We start from the raw sequence: 25,752 nt of genomic DNA on the forward strand, positions 1-25,752 counted from the left end.
GTTCGGGATATATGCTTCCCAAAATTTCGACTTCCTGTTATTGATTCTGTGACCTTTCTTATATCATACCTTTTCAGCCATAGAATATGTTTAGTAGTCAGAGTGGGATGAAGTTTAGGGAGTAATTCCTTTGTTTCATCCAGCTCTTCCTATGCCAATTTGTCCCTTCCTCCCAATGTTCCAATTTCTCGCTGCCGCCTTCCTGCAGTATTGACAATTTGGGATAAAAAGTTTTGGTCCATTTCATGTCAATGATGTTTATTCCTAGCTACTTCATTATTCATTTCAGTATCCTCAATTCTATAATGTCTGATGACTCGCATCACAGTAATAATTCGACGCTTCATAGCAATCAATTCTCTCTTTTTCCGGCTCTTTATATTCTCTTAAGCCCTTAAACATGCTTGATTGTTATTTAAGATATAAATATCTCTCCGTAGTTTCCGTTTGCGTCAGTCTTGTAGCTGCCTGCTCTATTCTAAACATATCAGCCTGAAAAACTGCTACAAATTCTTCCAGGTGATAACTAATTGTCTGCTTATCAAAGTCAGGAGTACTCTGATATATTACTAGTCAAGTAGCTGATTTTCTATCAAACCGTGAACCATGTATATGGACAACATAATATACATGGACCTATATAATAGACTACCGTGTTACTTTGATGAAGCAGCTCAATCTCTTGCTCAATTTCATTCCTATCCTTCATTGCAATCTGGAACCGTCTCTTGGGTTTTAATGATGAAACAGAGTTATCAGCAGTTCTGTTCACTTAAACATCAATAAGTTATAGATGTCAGGATGGCTTTTGTTTTTCCCATTTCGTATCTGCTGTCTCTGGATCCATTCACCATTTATCTGTAATCTGCCATCACTTTTTAGTGCTTTTTCCTTTAAAAAACATTCTATGGGTCTAAGTCCTAGTATTAGCTCCGTGAATGCTGTGGCCGTTAAATGGTGTGCTGAGGTTAGCATTAAGCACGCTAGCCTTTGAACCCTTATTAGAGTAGCGTGGCTTTTAATCTGTGTCAAATTGACCCACACCACTACTCCATATGATAGAATCGGTCTGATCACAGTCTTGTATAGGTACATAGTTTTATTTGGAGCTAGGCCCCAGTAGCTTGATTGAGGAGGTCACAGTGTTCATAATCCGAATCGAGTCAACCCAAACCACTGGTCCATATGATAGTATCGGTCTTGTTAATGACTTATGTAATAAATATTCTTGTTTGGAGCCAAACCCAAATTCTACCCCACCACAAGCTGCGATTGAACTAGGGAAGCTGTGGCTTTCCTTGCTCTTTCAATACAATGAGTTTTCCAGCTCAATGGAAAGTCAATTATGATGTCCAGGTGTTCCACTTTTTTTTTCAGAGACATTGGTTTTCATATTTTTTAGAGCGAAAGGAGCTTGCTATTTTCTTGTTTGTTTTTATAAAAACTACCAATTGACTATTTTCTGGTGCTAGCTGGAGTTTAGGATTTTTTGGTCAAATTTTGATTCCATCTAGTATTTGTTTGTAGTATTTGTTGATCATGTGCCTTGGTATATCCTGAATATTGTTTCAGTAACTTCAAAAGACTATTCGTGACAAGCCTCCACGTATGTGGGGAGCTTCCTCCTCCCTGAGGCCAGCCTTTTTGAACGGTTCTCTATTTCTTAACTCACTCAACCTCTACGACTACCTATAGTTTCTGGTGCATATGGGACGATAGATCTATCTAATCTTGATTCTTCCATGACAGCCCCTCTCACATACGGAATAATTTCTGTTCATTTTAACATTTGATGTTGCTCCTTTTTTTATAATCATTCTATAAGACTGAGGGTTTGAATAATCTCCTTTCCCTGGTTTAGGTTTAACGACAGTTCTAGTTCTAAGCCGCATACGGGGGACATAGTTCAAAGTGAGGATTCTCTTATTTATCCCAGTATAATGAGCTCGTATATTACCCCATCCTATCTGGGACATTATGAGGTACAACCTCAGCGCACCAGGGGATTTATATGATCCACGGTTTTTTGACATAGTCCTCTCTTAAAATTTGGGACGCCAAAATTTGATGTCCGAAAATGACGGAAGATCGCCGGTATGCCATGGCTTTACTTAGCTTTCATTTTGTTAAGAGATCATTATTAAATCTAACACTTCTTTTCTTTCTCTTGTTGTAAAAGTAGGGTTGAAACCCCTGTTGCACCAGGCGAGGTATGCCTCAGCCAGATGCACTAACAGATTCAGGCCTAAATCATTTGTATGAGATCTCTGGTCCCCCTCAGGTCCCCATAATGTGTTATGCAAAGTATAATCACTTACGGAACAAGTACTGACAAAAGCTATCCTCTCCACACAAAAAAAGTGACCCTTTGTCTGCGTCTCCGGAGACGATTCAATACCTATGCGAACCTGGCAACTAAATACCGTAGTTACAAAATTCAATACAACTTAGGAGAATAGATTGGCTAATTGGCTCGGAGCGATTAAGTAGTACAACATTTTACGTCTAAAGGCGCTGAGGTACGCGGGTTCGCATTTGGAGAGTTTTGTTAGTACTTGTTCCGTAGGTGATTATACTTTGGTGTGATGTTACGTCACGAGACGAAGGGAAATTTTTTCCTTTTCAAAACTTCGCCAGCTTTATTACCTTCTTCATTAGTGGTTTCTCATCATGTGGCGTGCACACTGAGCTGAATACCACAAGTTCATGGCCTATCAGATCTTTTAACATATTGATTTCTACATCTCTAGATTTAAATTTAGAATAATTTCAAGTTATCTAAATCTTATGAATGGTAAGTAGACGCTCTGGGGGTGATGCTTATGTCTTTATTAACATGGAGCTCGGCTCCTCTGACCTTCACCATGATCGTTCTGGCAACAGTCCTAGGGTGCCCTGTGCCATGGCTTATGTCTTCATCTTTGTCAGTAGTCTCGCAGTGATGCAGATTGAACTGCCAGCACTAGTCATTGCGGCTCATATGTTGATATCATTTTATTTAGTATAGATGGTACTGAAGTTTGAATCGAGTTTGACCCCATTTCGATCTCTTTTTGTCTTGGGTGAGAGCAACAACTTTCGTCAGCCGCGTTAGTCTCATCCTCAGGATTTACTGAGTCCTCGACCATTGCTGGTTCTGAATTCTTGGAGTCCACGATTGTTGACAATAATTCATTGTCACTTTGCAGCAACTCCTTCTTGTCAATGCTCATTGACTTCATGTATTTTTTTCAAAATGTGTACTAAACTTGCAATAAAGTTCAAATTCCTATAAATTCGACTATACATTCTCCTTTTTCAAGGATTGGGGCATTTTCTTTTGAAATGTAATGAGATTTTCCAACTTCAGAGGATATGGTTCAGCTAATGTTTTTGGGCCTTTTCAAGAGAAGAGCAAGTCAAATTTAGAATTAACGACAATTATTAAAGTCAGGAGGGGGTGCTGCTGTCCTACTCAGTCTTCTGCGAAGATTGGGTATGTTCCACTATTTACCTGAAACTTGGTCATCATTTGAATACACTGTGTGTTCTCTTTTTTCAGTTTGGTTTTCTAAGCAAAGGATGAATTATATCCCATCATACTTCGCAGGGAATTCAGTGGGAAGACAAACCCAATCTAATACTTGGTAAATTTGGCATGTTTTAAGTTTTGATAAAGGATATGATATATATTTGATTTTGTGTTCGGTTCTGTAGTTCCCGTACAAAAAAAGTTGGCTTCATTTGGTCTTTGTCCAATAAAAGCAAGGTTCGTGGACAAAAGACCCTTGTCTTGGTTAGGTGGCAGCTTGGGGTTTGGAACCCTTTAGAATAACCACCCGATTTGCAAGAGAGCCTTTCCAAGTGATCAACCGGCTCTGTGGATGGTGGGTCTGACCTTACCCGAGCAGTAGCACGGGCGTTTAGGCCTTATAAAGGGCAGTCCGTTTTAGAAACAGGGTTCTAAAAGATAAAAAGAAGACAAAGCCAAGCGCAAGCCAGTGTATACACTCTAAACTTATGAATTTGTACGTCTTACTTAAGCCTTTTCTTAGTAATTAAGTTATGTATTTTATCGCACACTTGTGAGACTATTAGGAGAGGGGGGATTGTCTGATGACCAAAAATTTTTACTTTGTCCAATTTTCTCAAATTTTTCGTATGACCCTTCAAAAATAATTTTTGGAGAGAGAGAAACTGGTTAACTCTGCTTTCTCTATGCCCCATGTGTGCAGTTATTGCTGTCTAACATTTTGTACTAGTCTGCAGTATTTCTAATTTGGTTTTCAGTTCTGTAGCACATGCAATATAAACTCATCATTTTTCACTGAGTCCTGTGCTATGCTTAGTCACAAAAAGCAACACCACAAGGTTATGTTTTGCTGTAATTCTTGGATATTTATGAAAATTTTTAACTTTGTCTTGCTTGAATTTCTTGAAACTCCAATGGTAATCTAGACTTTTTGGAGGGCAAAATTAATGTCTACCATTTAAGGACGTGCGCAGCAGGAGGGGAGAGGGGTTGCCCCCCTTGGGGTCCTAAGTTTTCCTGGATTTCTGGGCAGGTTATAAAATAAAATTTATCTTATTATGTATCCTTCCTCCTCCTTCTCCTCCTCCTCCTAAAAAAAATGCTGCGTACATGCTGCTTCGAACACTTGGTTGTGGGGAAAGTCAGTTTGCTACGGCCAAATTTCTTTAGCATTATATCTACAAACTCCTTTTCGAATGATCTTTCCGCAATTTTCAATTGCCACTGGCTTAATAAGATTGCCCCTGGAAAAAAAAACCTCGACAGTAATCACCTGACAGAAAAGGCGTGAACTTTTTCGATACTCGAGTTATGGCCTTGAAAAGTAGAAAAAGAGCTGGAGTTCCTTTATATTCGTGTAGATCGAGGACTTTCTTTGGTTTCTCTACCGAATTTTTGTGATCCCTCCTCCTCCCTCCCCATTGTGAAAGCTTTTCTTATGAAAGGCCTTTATTTGTGAATATGTGGTTATGGCTAAGTTTATTGATTGTTTTTCATCCTGAGACAAGTTGAATAATTTTTGCTGCTAGGAGTTCTGAAATTTAACAAATGAAAAGTTTTTTTTACTTAATTATTTATTTATAACCTGTCGTACAATACAAAAGTACACAGAGACGGAGTACATAGAGAAAACGACAAAAAAAATGAACGGGAGAAAGAAAAAAAGAGACATTACAACTATCAGAACAATTAATAAAGAATAAACGCTGAACAACTTTTAAATACATACAACTTTAGATAACACCGTATAAGAAGGAATACCATGGATGAAAACTGATTTTGCGATTGTGTTTCGAAATACGTTTTGATAGAACTATTGCTGGGTCGGCTATTTTATAATTGCAGATTAATGTTGAATTTTGGGTCCACGGGGGTAAATGAAGCAAATATTTTGCAAATTTGAAATTGAAATTCACGATTTGACTGACAATTTTTCTTAAATTTCGGGCTCATGGTCAGAGACTTGGGGGTTTAGTTAAGACTGGATACACTTCCCTTTAATTTTTTTGGTCCTTCCGAGAAAAAATATGTTCATCAAATAAGAGCTTTTGGACAAGCTGCATTTCTGCTTAGGATTAAGATCGAATGAAAATCTTTTATTTTTTCCTTTTCCATTATAATTAAAGCAAATTTTTTGTCAAGATCTCACATCGGGAGATATCTTACGCTATTAACCGTTATTGTCACTGTAACGTTATTAACCGTTATTGTCAACGTGACGCTATTAATCGTTATCGTCAACGTAACGTTATTAACCGTTAAGTTATTGACCTCCACGACATTAAAAAACAAATATATTAGGATCATGGCTGTGTGTATATTGTCACACTAGATTTTATTGGTAGTAAATAACAACTTTAGTTTATCAGATTTGAGTTTCTTTCAGTTTTCTTTTTTTTTCTATAGCATTTTTTCAGCTATGAAATAAAATGATAGTTCATCTAGTCCGCTCAAAACAGATTTATTGTTGCAGGATTGCAGGAAGCAGAAGTAAAGAGGAATGGAAGTGTCAATGGTTGTTCGTCTGTTGAATCTCCTTCGAAGAGGAAAACGTTAGAAGATCTTTTTCGTCCGCCATTCGATCTAATGCATAGAGGAACTTTTCAGAGTGTATGTTATTTCCCAACTTTTTTTTTTTTTTTTTTTTTTTTTGTATCTTCCTGAACCTATTTTAAATGGCTACATTCTAGACGGAGACCTAGTTTGAAGACGTTTCTAGTCTGTATAATTTATGCTATTTTTCTTGAAAGAATTTAGTAGTTTGATTGAAGCTTCGAAGCAGGGGTGTTTACCACGTTTTAATGGATTCTCGTGTAAAATACGCTTTGTTTAAGTACCCTTGGCCTTGGCTGCTAGTTTCTAATGTCAGTAAAAGGTTTATCTTGTGAGTTGTATTTCGGATTTCTGAAATTACAGAAAAGCCCTGCAGTGTGAATGAATGGTGTTTGGATTTTATCATGTTTCGTATAGTCTGTTTTAAACCAACGCAAGTATCTTCATTACGACCACATTTGAGATATCTTCTGGGATGATACTCACGCTAGTGTGTTACAAGTCAATGTGTTTGAAACTAATACCAAAATGACTTTTTTGATGTGCCGTTATTGTAGGTGGAAAGAGGATGATGTGGTAATGGCATATTATAACTTCAGTTTGGTGGGCGGAACCAGACCCCGTTCCCGTTTTGCTGTATATCACCGGCGGACTGCGAAGACTTTGCATCCTCATAGTTTTTTTTGTAAAAGCCACTTTTATGAATATATTAGATAGATAGATAATTTTATTCACCCACTCGATACAAAACCACAAATGGCACGATTGGAGTATAAAGAAGAATAAAAAAAAAACAAAAAAAACACTTAACTGCAAAAACAAAAACAAACGTTACGATACACCGCCAATAAATAAAAACATTAATACAAAAACTCACTAAGGACGAATTGCAATTGCCAGACTACTAGGCCCAAGCGACCACAAAAATTCAGAACGACGTTTCGTCACAGCAGCAATCGGATCTGTGATACCGAACCTTGCAGACATCTTGGAATTTTTAACCCACGGTGGGGTATTTAAAAGAAATTTTGCATATTTGTAAAAAAGTGATCGAAGGTTGTGATGGACGTCGTAAGCCCAGTCGTTCTTTATTCTCGAATGTTAAGATTCGCCTTCATGAACACGTATTTCTGAGGTTGTTGCTGTTAAGCGATGATATTCGGAACCGACAAAAAAAAAAAAAAAAAAAAAAAAAAAAAAAAAAAAAAAAAAAAAAAAAAAACTCAAAAGTTTATTTAGGAAACACTCTTTCTGAAAGGGTGTGCAGTTGTTTTGATGTACCAAACTTATTTGATTGACAATAATGCGTCCTGGGTCTCATTGTTTTTTTTTTGTTTTTTTTCTTAGGCCAGAGATGCTGGTGTTGTGTTAAACAAATGGCTACTTGTCAATGTTCAAGATGCAGCTGAGTTCACATGCCAAATATTAAACCGTGATGTTTGGTCAAATCCTGCAGTCAAAGCAATTGTTCGAGAGCACTTCATTTTCTGGCAGGTAATTTGTCTATTTGTGAATTATATCATTTAGTTAGTATCCCTTTTATGGTAAAAAATTTAAACTTGGTTCAATTTTTTCAAGATTTCCTGAATGACCCTTCAACCATAATTTTTGAAGAGAGAGAGGGGTTAATTCTGCTTTCTATGTCCCGGCCCATGTGTGCAGTTTTTGCGTTCCAACATTTTATACTGATCTGCAGTATCTTAGTTTTGATTTTCAGATTATAGCACATGCAATGCAAACTCATCATTTTCAATACTGTTATTGTTACTTTTAAGCAGTGAATAATGGTCTTCTGTATCGGAAATTCCAGTTGCTCAATTGGCTGATTCAGACTGGTATCAGTGCGCAGCCACAAATGTTGCCGGTTCAGCTGCAACTAGAGCCAGATTCTTCGTCCAAGTTGAAAAAGCGCAAAACCAGTCTGTAAGAAAGTTAACTTTGCCCAAACCCACGAAAGTCATTGAGCCTCCTCTAGAGCCAGAGCCGGAAGGTGTCTATCTTAGATACGTGGAAAGGGCTCGAGCACATCAGTCAAGGCAAGAAGAAGAACAAGTATCTGAACTTCCTGTGTTTGTTGTGTCCCTTAAAGATAGAAGCACATTTGAGGGTGATAGAGCTCAATAACGTTTTTAGTGACAAGAAGTACCAACATAAGGTTACGTTTTTCTTAAATTAAATAAAAAAAACAAGTTTTTTAAACTGAAAGTAAGGAGCGACATTAAAACTTAAAACGAACAGAAATTATTCCGTATATGAAAGGGGCTGTCCCCTCCTCAACGCCTCGCTCTTTACGCTAAAGTTTTTTATTGTTTTAAAAAATAAAGTTGTGAGACAGAGTCAAACTTTAGCGTAAAGAGCGAGGCGTTGAGGAGGGGACAGCCCCTTTCATATACGGAATAATTTCTGTTCATTTTAAGTTTTAATGTCGCTCCTTACTTTCAGTTTAAAAAACTTGTTTTTTTTATTTAATTTCTGATCGTTTTTAGTTAATGCAGCTTTTATTTGTATAAAAATTTTACTTTTCTTTTGCTAAATGGATGTCTTTACAAATTAACTTACGTAACTAACTTCTATATTCGTATATTTTTCTTCTGGCAAAAAATACAAAGTTGCAGATTTTTGCAGATATGAGCTTGAAACCTATGTAATAGGGTTTTCTGATACGCTGAATCTGACGGTGTGAATTTCATTAAAATTCTTTCACTTGTAGGGGATGTTTCCCCCCTCTTTAAAAAATCGGGTAAATTTTCTCAGTCTCGTAGCATTTGATGAGTAATACTAAACTTAATAAAATTTATATATTTAGGATCAGCATTATAAACACATTCTTTTGATACATTTATTGACATCAAAATTTCGTTTTTAAAAGTTTCGATTACTATTGAGCCGTATCGCTTGTTTTTTTATTGTTTTTTTTATTACGTATATGTTATTACTTATATGAAGGGGTTCTCCCCTTAGTCAATACCACGCTCTGTACGTTAAAAGTTAAAAAAAATTTTGATTCAGAAACCCCTGAATCACAAAGGCCGTTTAATTAGAATAGATAGCTCTTTTGAAAGCACTAAAAAAAAACTGTAGCATAAAGAGCGAGGTATTGAGTTGGGGAGAACCCCCTCACATACGTTATAATTTCTGTTCGTTTTAAGTTCTAATATTCCTTCTTACATTTCAGTTGAAAAAACTTGTTTTTTTTTTATTTAATTTCTGATCGTTTCTTAAATAATGCTTGGAAATCCGGCGCCCCCTTCATAGACCTGTCCCTTACCCCACCGACACATCCTCCCCGGAACTATTCTCCAGAGTAACCCCCTCCTCTAGCCCCCCCCCTCCAGAAAAAATCGTTCCTGAAAATGGTTGTATACTTCCCAATAACCAATAAATAATGCTGGCAAGTCCGGCGCCCCCTTCATGGCAATTTCCCTTCCCCCATGAAAACTTCCTTCATGAACAGATCCTCCAACATAACCACCGACCCACCCTTCCCTCCCACTACCAGAAAAAAAACCTCCTGAAAACTTCTGTATACTTCCCAATAACCAATACTATATGTTAACATTGGGTAAAGTTCATAACTTTTAGCCCTCCCTCTGGGAACTTCGGGGGATTAAGTCATCATATAAGACACATTTATGATATTTTCGACCATGCTGAACAAAATGGCTATCTCAAAATTTTGAAAAGGTGACTTTCGGAAAAAAATAAGCGCGGTAAGGGGCCTAATTGCTCTTTAATTTTTTGGTCACTTAAAAATGGAATTAGAAGCTTTAATGTCCATTCCAATGAGCCCTCCTATGATATTCTAGAACAGCTGGGTCAATACGATCACCCCTGGGGAAAAAAACAACTAACAAATAAAAAAACAAAAAACAAATAAACACGCATCCGTGATCTTTCTTCTGGCAAAAAATGGAAGATTCCACAGTTTTGTAGATAGGAGCTTGAAACCTCTACAGAAGGGTTCTCTGATACGCTGAATATGATGGTGTGATTTTCATTAAGGTTCTATAACTTTTAGGGGTCTTTCCCCCTTTTTTTGAAAATCAGCCAAATTTTCTCAGGCGCGTAACTTTTGATGGGTAGCACTAAACTTGATGAAAGTTATATATTTGAAATCAGCATTGAAATCTGATTCTTTTGATATATCTATTGGTATCAATAACCCGTTTTCTAGAGTTTCGGTTACCATTGAGCCGGGTCGCTCCTTACTTACAGTTCGTTACCACGAACTGTTTGATTCTTGGATTTCATGTGAAAAGTATTGAAATACTTTTTCAGTGTGGAAATATTTATGAGGATACTTGAACTCGGATATTCTTTATTATGATCTTTAATTACAATTTAGTCTGGTTGTTTCTTCGTAATCTTTTTCTATATATTTGGTAATTTTTTTTCTGAAAAGGAGTCTGTTGCCTTCACCTTACTTGCCTGGAGGTCCGTTCTGTGAAAAAATTAAGAACTTGTGCATTATGCAGTGATGAAAAGAAATCTGAAATAATGACTGGTAATGTTCTCATTCGGGGGTTTCCCAATTTTTTTTTTCTTTTGCCAGTGAACTCTATATCTTATATTAAAAAACGTGGAACTTTATCTATTACTATTATTTATCCTATTCTTGTTTATTTAAGTATTGTTATTTAAGTATAATTATTCGTCACATTGATTTGTGTGTGAAATGAAAATATGTAGAAAACGCTTTTATATTCTCAATTGCACTAAAAAAGAGAAAGTATTTTTTGCTGCTACCCCTTAAGAATCGGAAATAGTTTCTAGAGATGGCCAAACTAAACGCAGAACTCATGAAAGCTTGGGTCAATAGATGAAATAATCGTAAAAAACAAAGAAAACGTATTGATTCAGGCGATGAATTTTCAGAAAACCAAGGTCAGACCTCACCTTATTGTTAGAAGGATAGGAATACCAAAACGTATAAAATAAATGACATCTTTAACAATAAGTACTTACTTACTTTTACTTTCGGCGGGAACCATACCAAGAACTGTCCTGCCCGGCACCAATAGACTTCGGGATTACATCCAATGACCACTTTGATCTATCGATTGCAACTTTCTCAGCGATCTTCAGCCAGTCTCTGTTCCATCTCCTACCATGCCTACGGAAGCCACCCCATGGCTAAACATCCTCCTTAAATTTTTGCCAAATGTTAATAAAAAAAATCTTGAGCACATGGTTCATCCTATTTATGAAACACTGCAAATTCAGATCTATGGGGTTTACCCACCGAAATTCCTTGATTTCAGTTTGGCTACCTATGTTTCCATACGCAGCGTCTACGACTTCATAGAGTGAAGTGTATTTTAATTATTCAAGAAATATGAAATCATCATACATAAGTCAGGACCATGTATAGTGCAAAAAGGGCATATATACAGTCCTCTCCGTATACAATATGGACCACTTTAGTGTTTACATTTTTTCCAGGTATATATATCAAGTGAAGAAGGTGGAAGGTACAGGACATTTTACCCAGTGACAAAGTATCCATATGTTTCGATTATTGATCCAGTAACCGGCGAATCTTTAACTGTATGGCACTCCCTTGATGCTGTTACTTTCTGTGATTTGACTTCTACTTTCCTCGAAAACCATATAGGTGGCCCGTCCCCCGGTGCTGGTGAAGGGCCTCAGAAACGAAGGAAAATGGAGGTATTTATTTAATATTTTATCACTTTAAAACTGTGTCGATTTAGCATCCTTCTCGACAATAATATCGTTTAGAAAATCAATCATCGTGTTCCTATTCGGTCTTAATGCCAATATAGTGGTGAAATCCTTTGCTAGTCTATGAAAACTCTTTAATGAACTATTACAGGGGTGGACTTTGTTTTTCTATTAAATGAAAAATAGAGTTTTTTTTCAAATGAAAGTAAGAAATGACATTAAAACTTAAAATGGACTGAAATTATTCCGTATATGAGGTGGGCTACCCCATCCTCAATCCCTCGTTCTTTAGTTTTACTTTTTGTCCTAATTCTTTAAGAACAACTCCCGAAACACTAGAGCCGTTTAATTGGAATATGAACCTTTTATAAAGCCCTAAAAAGTTTAGCGTAACGAGCGAGGGAATGAGGAGGGGGCATTCCCCCTCATATACAGATAATTTCTGTTAGTTTTAACGTTGCTCCTTACTTTCAGTTGAAAAAACTTGTTTTAAAAAAAGTTAATTTCTGATCTTTTTTAAATCATGCCGGGAAATCCTGCCTCCCTTCGTGGAAAATTATCCCTAGAGAATTTTCAAACCCGCGAAAAATTTCTCCCACAGAAAATCTCTCCCATCCTGAAAAAAATTCTGTAAATTTCCCAATGACTAATACTAATGTAAGCAATTGGCAAATTGTATAGCTTACAGCCCTTTCCCCAGGGGCTTTGGGGGGTCAAGTCATCCCTAAACGTATAATTATTGGACCTTTATTATTGTTAATAAAGCCTAATTATTGGCTCCTTACTTACAGTTCGTTAGCGAACTTTTTTTTTTTTTTTTTTTTTTTTTTTTTTTTTTTTTTTTTTTTTTTGTCATTGACCGACTGGGGTTTAGGAACGCCTTCTTTGATATGGTTTAGAAATTTTAGGTAGGAAAACCTACTTTGTTGATTGTCCACCTTTCTAAACCTAGTTGGGACTGGTGAAAAATAGTAGAAGTTTTCACTACTAAGTCGGCACAAAATATTTCAAAAGCTTAGTTGGAGATGAGGATGTTGCTATGGAACACCGTCCTTCCTATACTTCATATACATACATTTAAATGGATCAGATATTTATGTAAAAAAAAAAAAAAAAAAAAAAACTGTTTTCGAGAGTTCGCAGTTTCGTTCGTATGTGGGAGTGGGAGTTTGAGAGTGTTTTTAAGAGGGATGTTAAGAAGGTTTTGAGGCATAGAGCAAAGGTGATTAAAGGATCTATCACAAATGTTGTTTTCTCTTTTCGAGCCAGGGGAATTGTCCATAATTTATTGCAGTTCAAAAATTAAAAATTTCCTTTTGAACTGTAGAAAGCATTCCCGTCGTGTCAATGGAAGTAGTCTGATGCACTTAGGAAATCTATATATGTATATATATATATATATATATGTATGTATATATATATATGTATGTATATATATATATATATATATATATATATATATATATATATATATATATATATATATATATATATATATATATATATATATATATATATATATATATATATATATATATATATATATATATATATATATATATATATATATATATATATATATATATATATATATATATATATATATACATATATAGATTTCCTAAGTGCATCAGACTACTTCCATTGACACGACCATCGGTCGTGTTCCATTTCCATCGGTTTGCGGACGTTTTGAGAGAGAGATTTTGCTTTTTTTTTCATTTTGTCATTTGCCGAAGCTATGCAAGTGGGAAACCGGGCGTTTGCTCAATTTAAATATTAAAAGCTGTGGCCTTGCAAAATTACGCAGGTGATAACTGTAAAAGGTGATGGAAGTAATTATGAAGTTTGCTGTTACGGAACTGACGAAATTAAAATAGTAACGTCCGAGAATATATGGGCTTACGCGGAGAAATATGAAGAAGCGCTGAGAGATGGCAGAAAAAATGTTCAGCGAGCGATAAGGGTGTGTACAGAGGACTCGGAAGGTTTAGCCGGGGATTTATCTGAGTCAGTTAACTTGATGCAGTCAGAAATTGTTAACCTTCGTGACGGCATACAGGATGAAATTCGTAGGAGAGTGGAAGAACAGTGCAGTAGATTAGGGAGTTCTCCGGTGACACAGATTAAGTCAGATTTTCTTGATACTGTTACGCAAGCTGTCTATGAGGCGATCGATCTGCAATTCAAGGGTAAATTTGAACTGCTTGAGAAATCACTTGGCGATTTGCGGGCAAGAATTTTCCAAAATTGCGCAAAGCTCCAAAAGCTTGAAACTAAGCTGGATGATATAAACCAGTCTTCTCTTCTGACTAAGGTCATTGTATCTGGGATAGAATCTCCCACGCGTGATTTGCCTCACCTTGTTGAGAAAGTATTAGCTCGACTTAACAGTGAAATGGGACTTAATCTTGATAAATCCGTTGTCAAGGGTGCAAGGCGTTTGGGAGGTGCCTCGGAAATAAAAACTCCGATTGAACTTGCATTTTTTACTGAGGCATCTGTAGTTGAGATCCTGCGCAATCGCAAGAATTTGAAAGGTTCCCGAATCTATGTAAATGAGGCTCTAACCAGGGAAAGGCAAGATATCTACAAGCTTGCGCGCAATAAGTTTGAATTGAAAAATGTATGGACTTTACGAGGTGTTGTTTATGTCAAGTGCGGTTCGCAAATCATTCCGTGTTAAACGATTTCCGACGTAGTTCAGATTCGCAATGTGTCATATGAACCTGTCGTCTAAACTAAGAAGCGGTGAATTTTTCTTTTCTTTTTTTGTTTTATGGATCGTTTTCAGTGTTTTCTTGATTCTCGTTTGAAATTAGATGTTATTCTAAATTCAGCTACCGGAAGTGATAAAGATATGCCTTATGTAAATAATCTACCTGAATGTGATTATTCTTCAGGCGAGTTTCTATCGGATAAAACAAAAAGTTGTGATTTTCCGATCAGATCGTTACATGTAAATGCCCGGGGGCTACAAAGTGCATTCAATGAACTGAAGCTCTTGCTTGCATCTAGTCCTATAGACATTGTTGGAGTTTGCGAAACTTTTTTGTCTGCTAATACACCCCTTACAATGTTAGATCTGCCCGGGATGAAGTGTATTTCACGTAAAAGGTGTCAGAATGCGAGAGGAGGTCAGATGCTGTATATTCGTGATGACTGGTCTTTTAGTATTGTCAGTGATTTGTCTGTATTTGATGAAGGGTTATGTGAGACTGTTTTTGTTGAAGTTGTACCTTTGGGTTGTAATCTATTTATTTTCGGGTCTGTTTATCGATCTCCGTCGGGTAACCCAAAAATATTTTTTGAAGTTTTTGAACCGTTGTTGAAAAATCTGGAAGCGTTGAAAAAACCGGTTATTATTTAGGGTGATTTTAATTTTGATCTTTTGAATCTCGATGTTGGAAATAATAAGTAGTTTTTAACTATTATGTTGTGTTCTAATTTTCTTCCAAGTATTTCTCTGCCGACAAGAGTTACAGCTAACACAGCTACATTATTAGATAATATATTTTTTTTCTCCTGTTTTATTTGATGCTGAAAAATCGTCAGTAATTTTGTCTGATATGTCAGATCATTTTCCGGTGAGTGTTCTTTTAAATTTAAATAATAGCAATAAACAACATCGAGATTCAACAATTGATAATTCAAAAAAGCGATATACATGGATTGATTGTAAAGTTCTACGTCAGTTAATTGGTGACTATGATTGGAGTTCGGTTTATGGCTCAGATGACGCAAATTCTGCGTTTTCAGATTTTATTGATCAAATGATGTGACTGCGGGATCGGGCTTCTTCAACACGAGTTCCGCATGGAAAGTTTGCGTAGAGATTTGACCCATGAATTACTGAAGATATTTTGGCATCGTTAAAAAATAAAAATAGAAAATTTAAGATTTATTTAAATTTACAGACACCTGAGTCGTTTTTAGAAATCAGAGTTTATATGAATAATTTAAAATCAAATATAAGAAATGAGAATAGAAAATATTATATATAAAAAATTTTGGAGTATAAATCGGATATGAGAAAAACATGGCAATTGATAAATGAAAATATACGTCCTCATAGTCGTAAGAATACTAGTGTTAATTGCCTTGTTTTAAATGGGGAAAATGTTACAGAGCCCAATGAAATTTTAAATGGTTTTGTAGATTATTTCAGTAATATTGGTTCTAGACTTGCATTGACTATGAATATGCAACTGAATTCCCTTTCTGTTCCAGTTAATGAGCAACATGCGGAAAATTCGTTTTCTTTTTCTGAGATTAAGCCTCATGAGATTGAAAAAGTTATTCTGAAGCTTAAATGGAGTTTTTCTAAGGACGAATTTGGATTTTCGGCTCAAACCGTAAAGCAAATAGCATCAAGCATTTCACCTTTGCTGGCACATATTTTTAATTTATCACTTATGCATGGGGTTTTTCCTGAGCTTTTAAAAAAAGCAAATGTTATAGCATTACCTAAAGCTGGGAGTTCAACTGACCCTTCAGATCCTAGAGGCATTTCTCTACTTTCGGTTTTCAGCAAAATTTTGGAAAAACTTGCAAATAGTCAATTACAAAAATATTTATTTGATAGTAAGATTTTACATACGTCTCAATATGGTTTTATAAAAGGAAAGTCAACTGAACTGGCATTTCATGAGCTTTTACTAAATATTAATGATTCACTAGATGATAGTCAACAAGCGTTGGCAATTTTTCTCGATGTCGCAAAGGCGTTTGACACCGTAAATCATTCGTTGCTTCTTTTTAAACTAAAGTCTTATGGGTTTTCAACACAAGCTCTTAAACTTTTTTCATCTTACCTTTCTGGGAGACGACTAGATTGTGTTGATAAATCTCGTGATTCCGTTCCGAAACTTTTCCAATTAATTACGGAGTGCCTCAGGGCTCTGTTCTTTGGCCTATTCTATTTATTCTTTTTATAAATGATTTGCCAGAAGTTTTGCCTCTTTGTAAAATTATAATGTTTGCTGATGACGTAGTAATTTTTGCTTCTCACCGGGACCTATCAGTTCTTTTCCAGAACCTTGGAAGTACGTTACTAACTGTATCTGATTGGTATTCAAGGAATTTACTAGCTCGTAATGAAAAAAAATGCCAGTATATGTTATTTTCGCGAACTGGATCAGTAGTGTCAGATACCTTCTCTCTTTTTTTGAATGGTCTTGATTTAAGACGGGTGGATCAGTTCAAATATCTTGGGATTATTTTGGATGAAAATTTGTCGTTTCATAATTATGTAAAAACACTGTCGTTAAAAACTTCCCGAAAAATTGGCATGCTAACTCGTCTTTGTCACTTTTTTCCTAAATCTATTCTAAAATCTATTTATTATTCTTTTGTCCACCCATATTTTATCTAGTACATTTCGGTTTGGGCATCTACCTTTCCGTCTGTTTTCAAATCTCTTCAAATACTTCAGAATAAAGCAATGAGGATTCTTTTTAATATTGATTGCAGAACTTCAGTTAGACACCTATATGGGACTTCAGGAATTTTCTCTTTGGACCAATTTCATTTAATTTCTATCTCTAGTATTTGTCATGATTATCAATATAGTAATTTACCTGTAAATTTCTTCGGCATTTTCTCAACTAATTCTCAATTTCATAATTATCCTACTACGCATCGTTCAGACTTTTCGTGCGAAATTCGCCCGACATCGAGAGCGGGATTCAGCATCCGTCACATTGGCCCAAAAATCTGGAACTCAATTCCTGCATCAGTTCGAGAATGTAGCAACAAGCGACATTTTCTAAGACTGGTGAAGAAATATCTTATGACATGCTAGGCATTTTTTCATTAGGATTTTCTTTTTCGTTGTTGTAAAATTTAGTTAGAAAATGGCTGTGTATTTTTGTTGGCAATATTTTCAGCGCTAAAGTATGCCACCAGGCATGTGCGCTGTTTTGTGACATTTATTTATGTACGTGTTATAAATAAAAATAATCTACTCTACTCTACGACGGGAATGCTTTCTACAGTTCAAAAGGAAACTTTTATATATATATATATATATATATATATATATATATATATATATATATATATATATATATATATATATATATATATATATATATATATATATATATATATATACGAATAATTTTTAATTCGGTTCTGGTTCCCGACTCGATTTTTACTGATATTGTGATGCCTGTTCAGAAAAAGAGTGGGGAGGGGGTAGACCTCTGAATGTGGTTCTTTTTATCTGATCGCCGTATCTTCTTTCCTATGTAATCTGATAGAACTGCTTGCAATTAAAGAAGTAAATGTCTGTTGTTCTTCCCCGGATTCACAGTTCGGATTTAAAAATGGTATGAGCATAGAATATATTTATGGAATACAAATCTTCTAATTGAGTCAAGGGAGCTCGGGGAGCCCTTTTTTTAGTCCCAATATGCGTCAAACGTTTGACTCCTGTATACATCCGTTACTTTCGGCTCAGGGCCTATGTCTTGATCTAGCAATTATTATGTGCTTTAGAAGTATGTATAGAAAGCTTCATGTTAGAATTAAAATACCTACTGATAGTGAATTTTCATTTCTGATAGTCATATTGCTGTGCGAAAAAGGATTAGACAATGTGCCATTTAGCTCTCCTACACTTTTTAATAATAACGTTTTTGTGGCACAGTCGCTTACGGTCACTTGCTGTATTTATCGCGGCTTGTGACCGTATTCTTATACTGATGATATGTCAAGCTTAAGCTGGGTTTTGCCTGCTATTGTGTTATAATTCTACTTGTTTTGTTTTTTTCGCCCTAAGAGTAACGATGATGCTTTGTTTGGGGTGAAATTTGGTGGTCAGGAAATTTCTTCTTCCAATTCGCTGACTTAACCTGACTCCTTATCGGCCAAAATATGAAGTCAACCGTTATGGCCTGGTCGGAAATTTTGGCGAGATCTTGTAAGCCATTTGCTGCTTCAATATATTGCAAAGGGTGTCATGACTGTAGTATTTGTTCGTTTTTGCATAAGCACGTTTGCTATTCTAGTAGTTACTTGCTACCCACCTTGGACAACCAACCATGTGCTTATGAAAATAATTAATGCTCGTATGTTTTATTAATCACGTTTTTTTGTCTGTATTTATTTTTAATACCTTCAAAGTCTGTATTTGGAAAGTTACAGTTTTGTTGGACTTAAGTGTTGAACCCTACAGTTCTTCGCATTAAGTTTTTTAATTGTATTGTTTTGTTCTGTGACATCTTTCTTTTGCAGGCTATCGTAGATGCTGACGAAGACGCTCAGTTTGAGGCGGCCATTAAAGCATCACTTGTTGAATCTCAGTCCAAAGTGGAATCAGATAGTGAAAGTGAGCTAGAAAGCTTTTCGGATGATAGTAGAGACGTTGCGAGCCTCCCACCTGTGCCTGTTGAAACTTCAATTAAGAGTGATCTTGAAAAGCCTGAATTAAAAGTAGATGATAAATCGTGGGAAGACTATCTAGGAAGCCCAGAAGGTAAGTTTGGTAAAGGGGTGCATTGAGACTAATCTGGAGTGGTTTTTTGAATCTCAGTCCAAAGTAGAATACAAGATAGTGAAAGGGCGCAAGAAAGGACCAGATGATATCAGACACGTAATAAATGCCAGCAAAATGAATCTAGTAAAATCTGGATTAAATGTCTAGTCTGAGCTAGGCAGGTTTTATATGGGAGTATTTTTTCCTATTCCCCTGACTATTTTTTTTTCTAAGAACTACCTATGCACACATACGTATCATTGTACTGACGGGATATAAGATTATAGGATATAAATAATGCTAATAATTCATCTATGCCTTCTATACACACATGAATGTATACAGAAGAGCATAGGAAACAAATGAAAAGTAACAAATAACAATTCTATAGAGAACAATAATAACAGCACTCATAACAAATAACTTAATTTCATTATTCATTCATCAAACGAGATATGTGAAGGGAAAGTCTATTATTTTATCTCTTGATCGTCTCAGAAATCTGTCGTATTTCCTTTGTCGTAGATATGTTACTGTGAAAGACCGAAATTGAAGAATGTAGACCTTCACTGGTGAATGTCAACAAGCACCAAATACGTTGGTGAAATATCCAATATTTCATCACATTCTTGTACATTTGAACCCTCACCTGTGTATGTTGACAACCACAGATATGATCTGATGAATGTCCAAAAGGGAGGAGTCGATTAGGAGGCAACAGACTGTTTCCTACCAAATTGTTTTCCTTGCTTGAAAAGTTAAATGCATTAATTGCGGGTAACTATACTACCGTCAAAGACCGAAATTGGAGAATGCCGACTTTCACTGGTGAGTTCAACATTCACCGTTAGTGTATGGTAAATGTTGACATTCACCGGTCAAAGTCAGAAATAAGGATATTTAACAAATATTTCGGACATGCGCCAAGTGACTGTGCGTTTGTTGACATTCACCAGATTTCGGTCTTTCATCGTAACATGTATCAAATATTAATGTTCTAGGATAGTCTAGCATTTTCTGAACCATAATGGAAGTCCAAGAAAATATTAAAAAAAATACATATGAATACGTTTCCTCTTTCTCCCCCCTCCCCCTCTCCCCCTATTTCTTAAAATTCTCAAAAATGGAACGAGGAAGAACACATGAGGTGTGAACATTGTATTATAATGTTTGGCAAGTGTTTGCTTATCAAAACGACCTTTCACTCTGATTAGCAGGCTATAATTTTTTTTTTTTTTTTTTTTTTTTTTTTTTTTCAATAGAGCTGACAATACCAACTTTCGTGTAGCTTGAACTGCTGGGATGAGATGTACTCCAAGGTATTTAATAGAATCTTGATAAAAAAATTTCGTGTGCCACCACTCTAATTGAATAACGCTGGAAATCATTTTTATTTTCCAAAAGGAATTCTGTTTTTGAAAGTGTAACCAAAGAGGATGGGTAATTTATAGAAGTGGAAAATGATGCTAGCGTTGGCAGAAAGAAAAAAATCATCAGCACCATCTAGCGTTAGGCGTTCGTTGCCGTCTTTTCAAGCTTTGTAGTTGGGTTTTTTTTTAAGTTGAGATCAGAGACACTAATTTTGCCTTATTATAACACAGAAAGAATGGCAAGAAACGTCAAATTTTAGATGGCGTTGATATTTTTTGTCGACACTTACCTATTCTTACTCTTGTAAGTTACCCTTACTAGTGTTGGGCGATATCTTAATTAAGCAATATATCGATATTTTTACTTTCGATATTTGATAATCGATATATCGATTTCAATATTTCTGATCAGTTTTTTGCTCAGATTAACTTTAGGGTTGGTTAAAATTGAATAACAAAATTTGCAAATAAAGAGTTTTTGGCGTATTTTAATTTAAATTTTAATTGCACATTATTTAAATCAAATAAACTTCCACTAAATGAATGAACATGAATTACATAAATTAAAATTAATAAACACTACATGAATTAAAATAAATAAACTTCTACTTCATGAATGAACATTACAAAAACCATGATTTGAAATTACTCGGGCTCAGGATAAAGAAAAATAAACTACTGGTTATTTTTGGCTATTCAAACCAGCAACATGTCAATATTTTCTCCTGAGAATTGGGTCTGCCTTTCAGTGATCAAATAAAATTTTTTTTTTTCATCTGAAAGCAAGGAGTAATTTTAAAACTTAAAAGAGCAGAAATTTTTCCGTAAATAAGGGCGATAACTCCTCAATATCTCGCTCTTCACGCCAAAATTTCTTTTTGTATTTTAAAAATCTCCTGACTCTTATAAGAGTTGTTCTTAAATAATTGGGAGATGAAGTTAAAATTAGCGTAAAGAGTGACGTATTGAGGAGGAAGATCCGCCCTTATACACGGGGTAATTTCTGTTCGTTTTAATGTTGCTCCTTACTTTTAGTTGAAAAAATTAGTTCATTTCCTTTAGTTTCTGATCGTTTTTCAAATAATGCTGGAAGATCCACCTTTTCTCTCCAGGGAAAATCTACCCAAGAAAATTTTTCCTTTGAAAGTTTCTCCCGCGTAAGATCCCCCTTCCCCCAGTCAATTCCATCCCTGTTTGCAGCAATTCCGCCTGGAAAATTGTTTTTAACCTACTTTCGTTTGAAAAGTCAGACGTGTTTTTCTTTTAATTTTTAATATTTTTTCAAATTATGTCAGAAATCCTCCCTCCGTGGAAAGTTTCTTCCTGGAAATTCTCCCCAGCCAATGGTTTCTCCCGTATGAAATTCCCCTATGGAGAACTTCTCCAGTGGAAAATTACAAACCCCACGAAAATATCCCCAGACAACTTAAAGTCCTTTAAAAATTTTACCTGGGCTATTTCCCCGGAATATCTTCAAATATTAAATTGAATTGGCAAAGAGAAAGTAGGTCAAATAAAATTAATTTCGTATAAAAATTTTCTTAAATTCATCCCTTTATAGTTTCCTTTTGAAAGCTCATCCCCGGATACTTCCCTCTTCATGGAAAATTCTGCTCTTGGAAAATCCTCCTGCAGAAAATCCCCCCCCCCCAGAAAATTCACCTGCCCCCAAAAACGTCTGTTTACTTTCCAATACAAAATACTATATGTAAACACTGGACAAATTTCATAACTTACAACCCTTTCCCCAGGGACTTGCAGGGCCGTGTCATCCCCAGAGACATGATTACTTGACCCTTCAACTATACTGATCAAAATGGCTATCTCAATATGTTGATCGGATGACTTTGGGGAAAAGGAGCGTGGGAGGGAGGGGAAATCTAGTTGCCCTCCGATCATTTTGGTCACAAATTAGGGAACTAGAACTGTAACTTCCGTTTGAGCAACCCTCTCCCGATCTTTTATGACTATTGGCTCGATATGATCACCCTGGCAGAAAAAGAAAACAACAGAACTAATAAACACGCATCCGTCGTCTTTCTTCTGGCAAAAATAAGAAAATTTCACATTTTTGCAGATGGGAGCTAGAAACCCTTGCAGATTGGTTTTCTGATATGCCGAATCTGATGGTAAGATTTTTATTAAGATGTTTTGACTTTTTAGGGGCGTTCTCACTCTGTCTAAAAACAATTCCTATAGAAACTTTCATACAAATTCTCTGAGGCTCTTAGCTTTTGATGGGTACATGAAACTTGATGAATTTTATATATCTGGAGTCCTAATAAAAAGCCAATTCATTTGATTTATCTATTGTTATCAAGATTCCGTGTTTTAGAGTTTCGGTTGTTATTTGGCTGAGTTGCTTCTTACTAACAGTTTGTTACCACTAACTATTTAATTAAACTGATCAGGCTTGGAATCTATTTTCAGAAAGGACATTGGTGGCGGACATGGACAATAATTTTATGACAAGTTCGTATACTTGTAGGTATTCTGAGACATATATTACAAGATTTCCACCATTTAAGTGGATCAGTTCTTATTGGAACTAAAGACTCCCTACCTAAAATCTGGAGAGCCATGATAGATGCAGCAGCTGATGAAGCTTGCTTTGCATTGACTACTGAAACTCTGTCATGTGCTACCCACAAACTGGCGTGATTCTGTAGTGGCTGAATCACAGGAACTGTGACGGCACTTGTATCTGTTGATGCCGTTTCCAGTAAGGCCCAATACATATCTCCTGCTATTTTACTCTCAACTTGGAGATGATCGTCATAGTTAATACACAATTTCTAGAAACGTGAATTGAGGTATGTGGCAATCGTGACCTGACCTGAAGTATGATCTGAGCAAGGCCTATAAGCTTAGAAGATATTTTATGTAGACAAGACTTTTGGAGGTTCTCAGCAACATTTGATAGTCCACCCACACTAAACGTAGTTGAGAACAGGCATTTGTCAACTTATGGATACAGTTGTGCATGCTGTGTATCAGGAACTGTGACGGCACTTGTATCTGTTGATGCTGTTTCTAGTAAGGCCCAATCCATATCTCCTGCTATTTTACTCTCAACTTGGAGATGATCGTCATAGTTAATACACAATTTCTAGAAACGTGAATTGAGGTATGTGGCAATCGTGACCTGACCTGAAGTATGATCTGAGCAAGGCCTATAAGCTTAGAAGATATTTTATGTAGCCAAGACTTTTGGAGGTTCTCAGCAACATTTGATAGTCCACCCATAATAAAGGTAGTTTAAGAACAGTCCTTTGTCAACTTGTGGATACAGCTGTGCATGTTGTGTATCAGAATATATGAGTCAGTGGATTGAATACATTATTCTTCTTCTCGGCCATTAGCGAAATAAACTTCCATGTTGGATATTTTCTGCTGGAAGTTCACCGGTAGACACCAGAAAAAAACGAAATAATATCCTTTTCGATATCGATATTTGTTGCGATATATCGATATTTATATCGCCTAACACAAACCCATACTCATTGGCTTCAGAAAGTTCAAGCCTTTTTCCCGCAGATAGGATTATAAAGTACTAATTTGATCACCTAGATTCCAAATTTCAATAAGTATTTTGCCTACTCAGCCCTACCTTAGGTCTATTCATACTGAAAACTTGGATAATCTAAGAGTTTTTCTTTTTTCCCGTTTCAAAATTATAAAATTTCAAAGGCAGTATTATATTTTCATCAGCATCCATATGCTGACTTAAGAAAATAAATCAGCAAAAAAAAAAAAAAAAAAAAAAAAAAAAAAAAAAAAAAAAAAGCTAAATTTGATGACGCTTTTCGTCTATAACAATTAGTTAATTCCCAAAGACAACTAGGCAGGTGTTCTCAAAGACAGCTGTTAGGGCTGCATATTTTTAGCTAATTTTTTTGCTGATTTTTTCAAGTATCTTTTTTGTATTTGGCATCGCTACAACCAAAAATTGCACAACTGATATTTTTTTTGTTGTAACTCGTTTTCAACAACTCGGTGTCTTGTTTGTACGCACGTATGTATTTTTGTCCCAAGTGGAATTTTGTGTAAAATTTTATAAGGCGAAACAAACATTCTTATAATAGTAAATAACACTTAAAAACGGAGAAAATGACAATTTTGGCCGCCTTAATTGGTCATTACTTATTCTATAATTCCACTCCAGAAGCAGGGTTAACATACAGAAACTCTGCCCTGTTCCCTAAGGTTCAAAATTCTAAAAGAATATGCTAAAAAAGAAAAGCTTTATTCAAATATATCATGAAAATATGAGTTTCTCCTGTTTTAAATCCCTCCCCTCTTATGAGCTCCTTGGTTTTTAATATCTTCCAAGAGAATTGAAATGTTATCAACTTCCTTGTTACTGCTAAGTTTCCTTGACATAGTCGTCTTTTTATGCAAATAGTTTTTACTAGATTAAAAAACAAAGAGTTTTTTTGTTCGTTTTCTCAGTTTAAATGAAATATACGTCTGTGTATCAGTATATCCCTTAAATCTGCTGGATTCCTAAGTCTTTGCACATGTCTGACTGTGCATCTGTAACCCTTTTAACTAGGGATATTCAGGCCAAAAGTAAACTAAATTTTTGCCGCAGTTACAAAACAAAATGCAAAGCTTTAAACAATTTACGAGGGAAATATTGGGGTTGGAACTGTTCTTGGAAAGTGTCTATGTGCCTTATTTTTTCTGTCGTGTAAATTAATCAGATGCGATGGATGCACTTTTTTTGGATACGACCTTATTTACTGTATACACACACTCATATATATATATATATATATATATATATATATATATATATATATATATATATATATATATATATATATATATATATATATATATATATATATATATATATATATATATATATATATATATATATATATATATATATATATATATATATATATATATATATATATATATATATAATTTTTCTTTTCAGATCCAAAGTCTAGATTGGTGATACGGTTTCCTGAACCGTTGAATAGCAGAGAGCAACTTGTGGTTCCGTGTAGTTCAACCTTTAAGGTAAATAATTTAGAACATCCATATTCTGTTTCTTATTCAAGAAGAGCCAGGGGATTGTGCGAAGTTTAAACGTGGAAAATTTTGTTTCAATAAGACAGCGTTATCTATGCAACTTGGCATCT

General features: G+C 35.4%; 1 protein-coding gene across 1 annotated transcript in view; it reads left to right on the forward strand.

Moving 5' to 3' along the window:
• Positions 1-25,752, forward strand: part of LOC148943560 (UBX domain-containing protein 7) — a 70,093-nt gene that overhangs the window by 41,028 nt on the left and 3,313 nt on the right. Inside the window, exons 4-8 of the mRNA XM_089100910.1 lie at positions 5,985-6,121; positions 7,412-7,558; positions 11,507-11,731; positions 18,986-19,226; positions 25,545-25,630. Of these exons, the coding sequence (XP_088957036.1) occupies positions 5,985-6,121; positions 7,412-7,558; positions 11,507-11,731; positions 18,986-19,226; positions 25,545-25,630 (836 nt within the window). The remainder of the gene's footprint in view (positions 1-5,984; positions 6,122-7,411; positions 7,559-11,506; positions 11,732-18,985; positions 19,227-25,544; positions 25,631-25,752) is intronic.

Source organism: Artemia sp. Qi Xiang Cuo, chromosome 15 (assembly GCF_049724085.1).
Source record: "Artemia sp. Qi Xiang Cuo chromosome 15, ASM4972408v1, whole genome shotgun sequence".
NCBI classification, from domain to species: Eukaryota; Metazoa; Arthropoda; class Branchiopoda; order Anostraca; family Artemiidae; genus Artemia; species Artemia sp. Qi Xiang Cuo.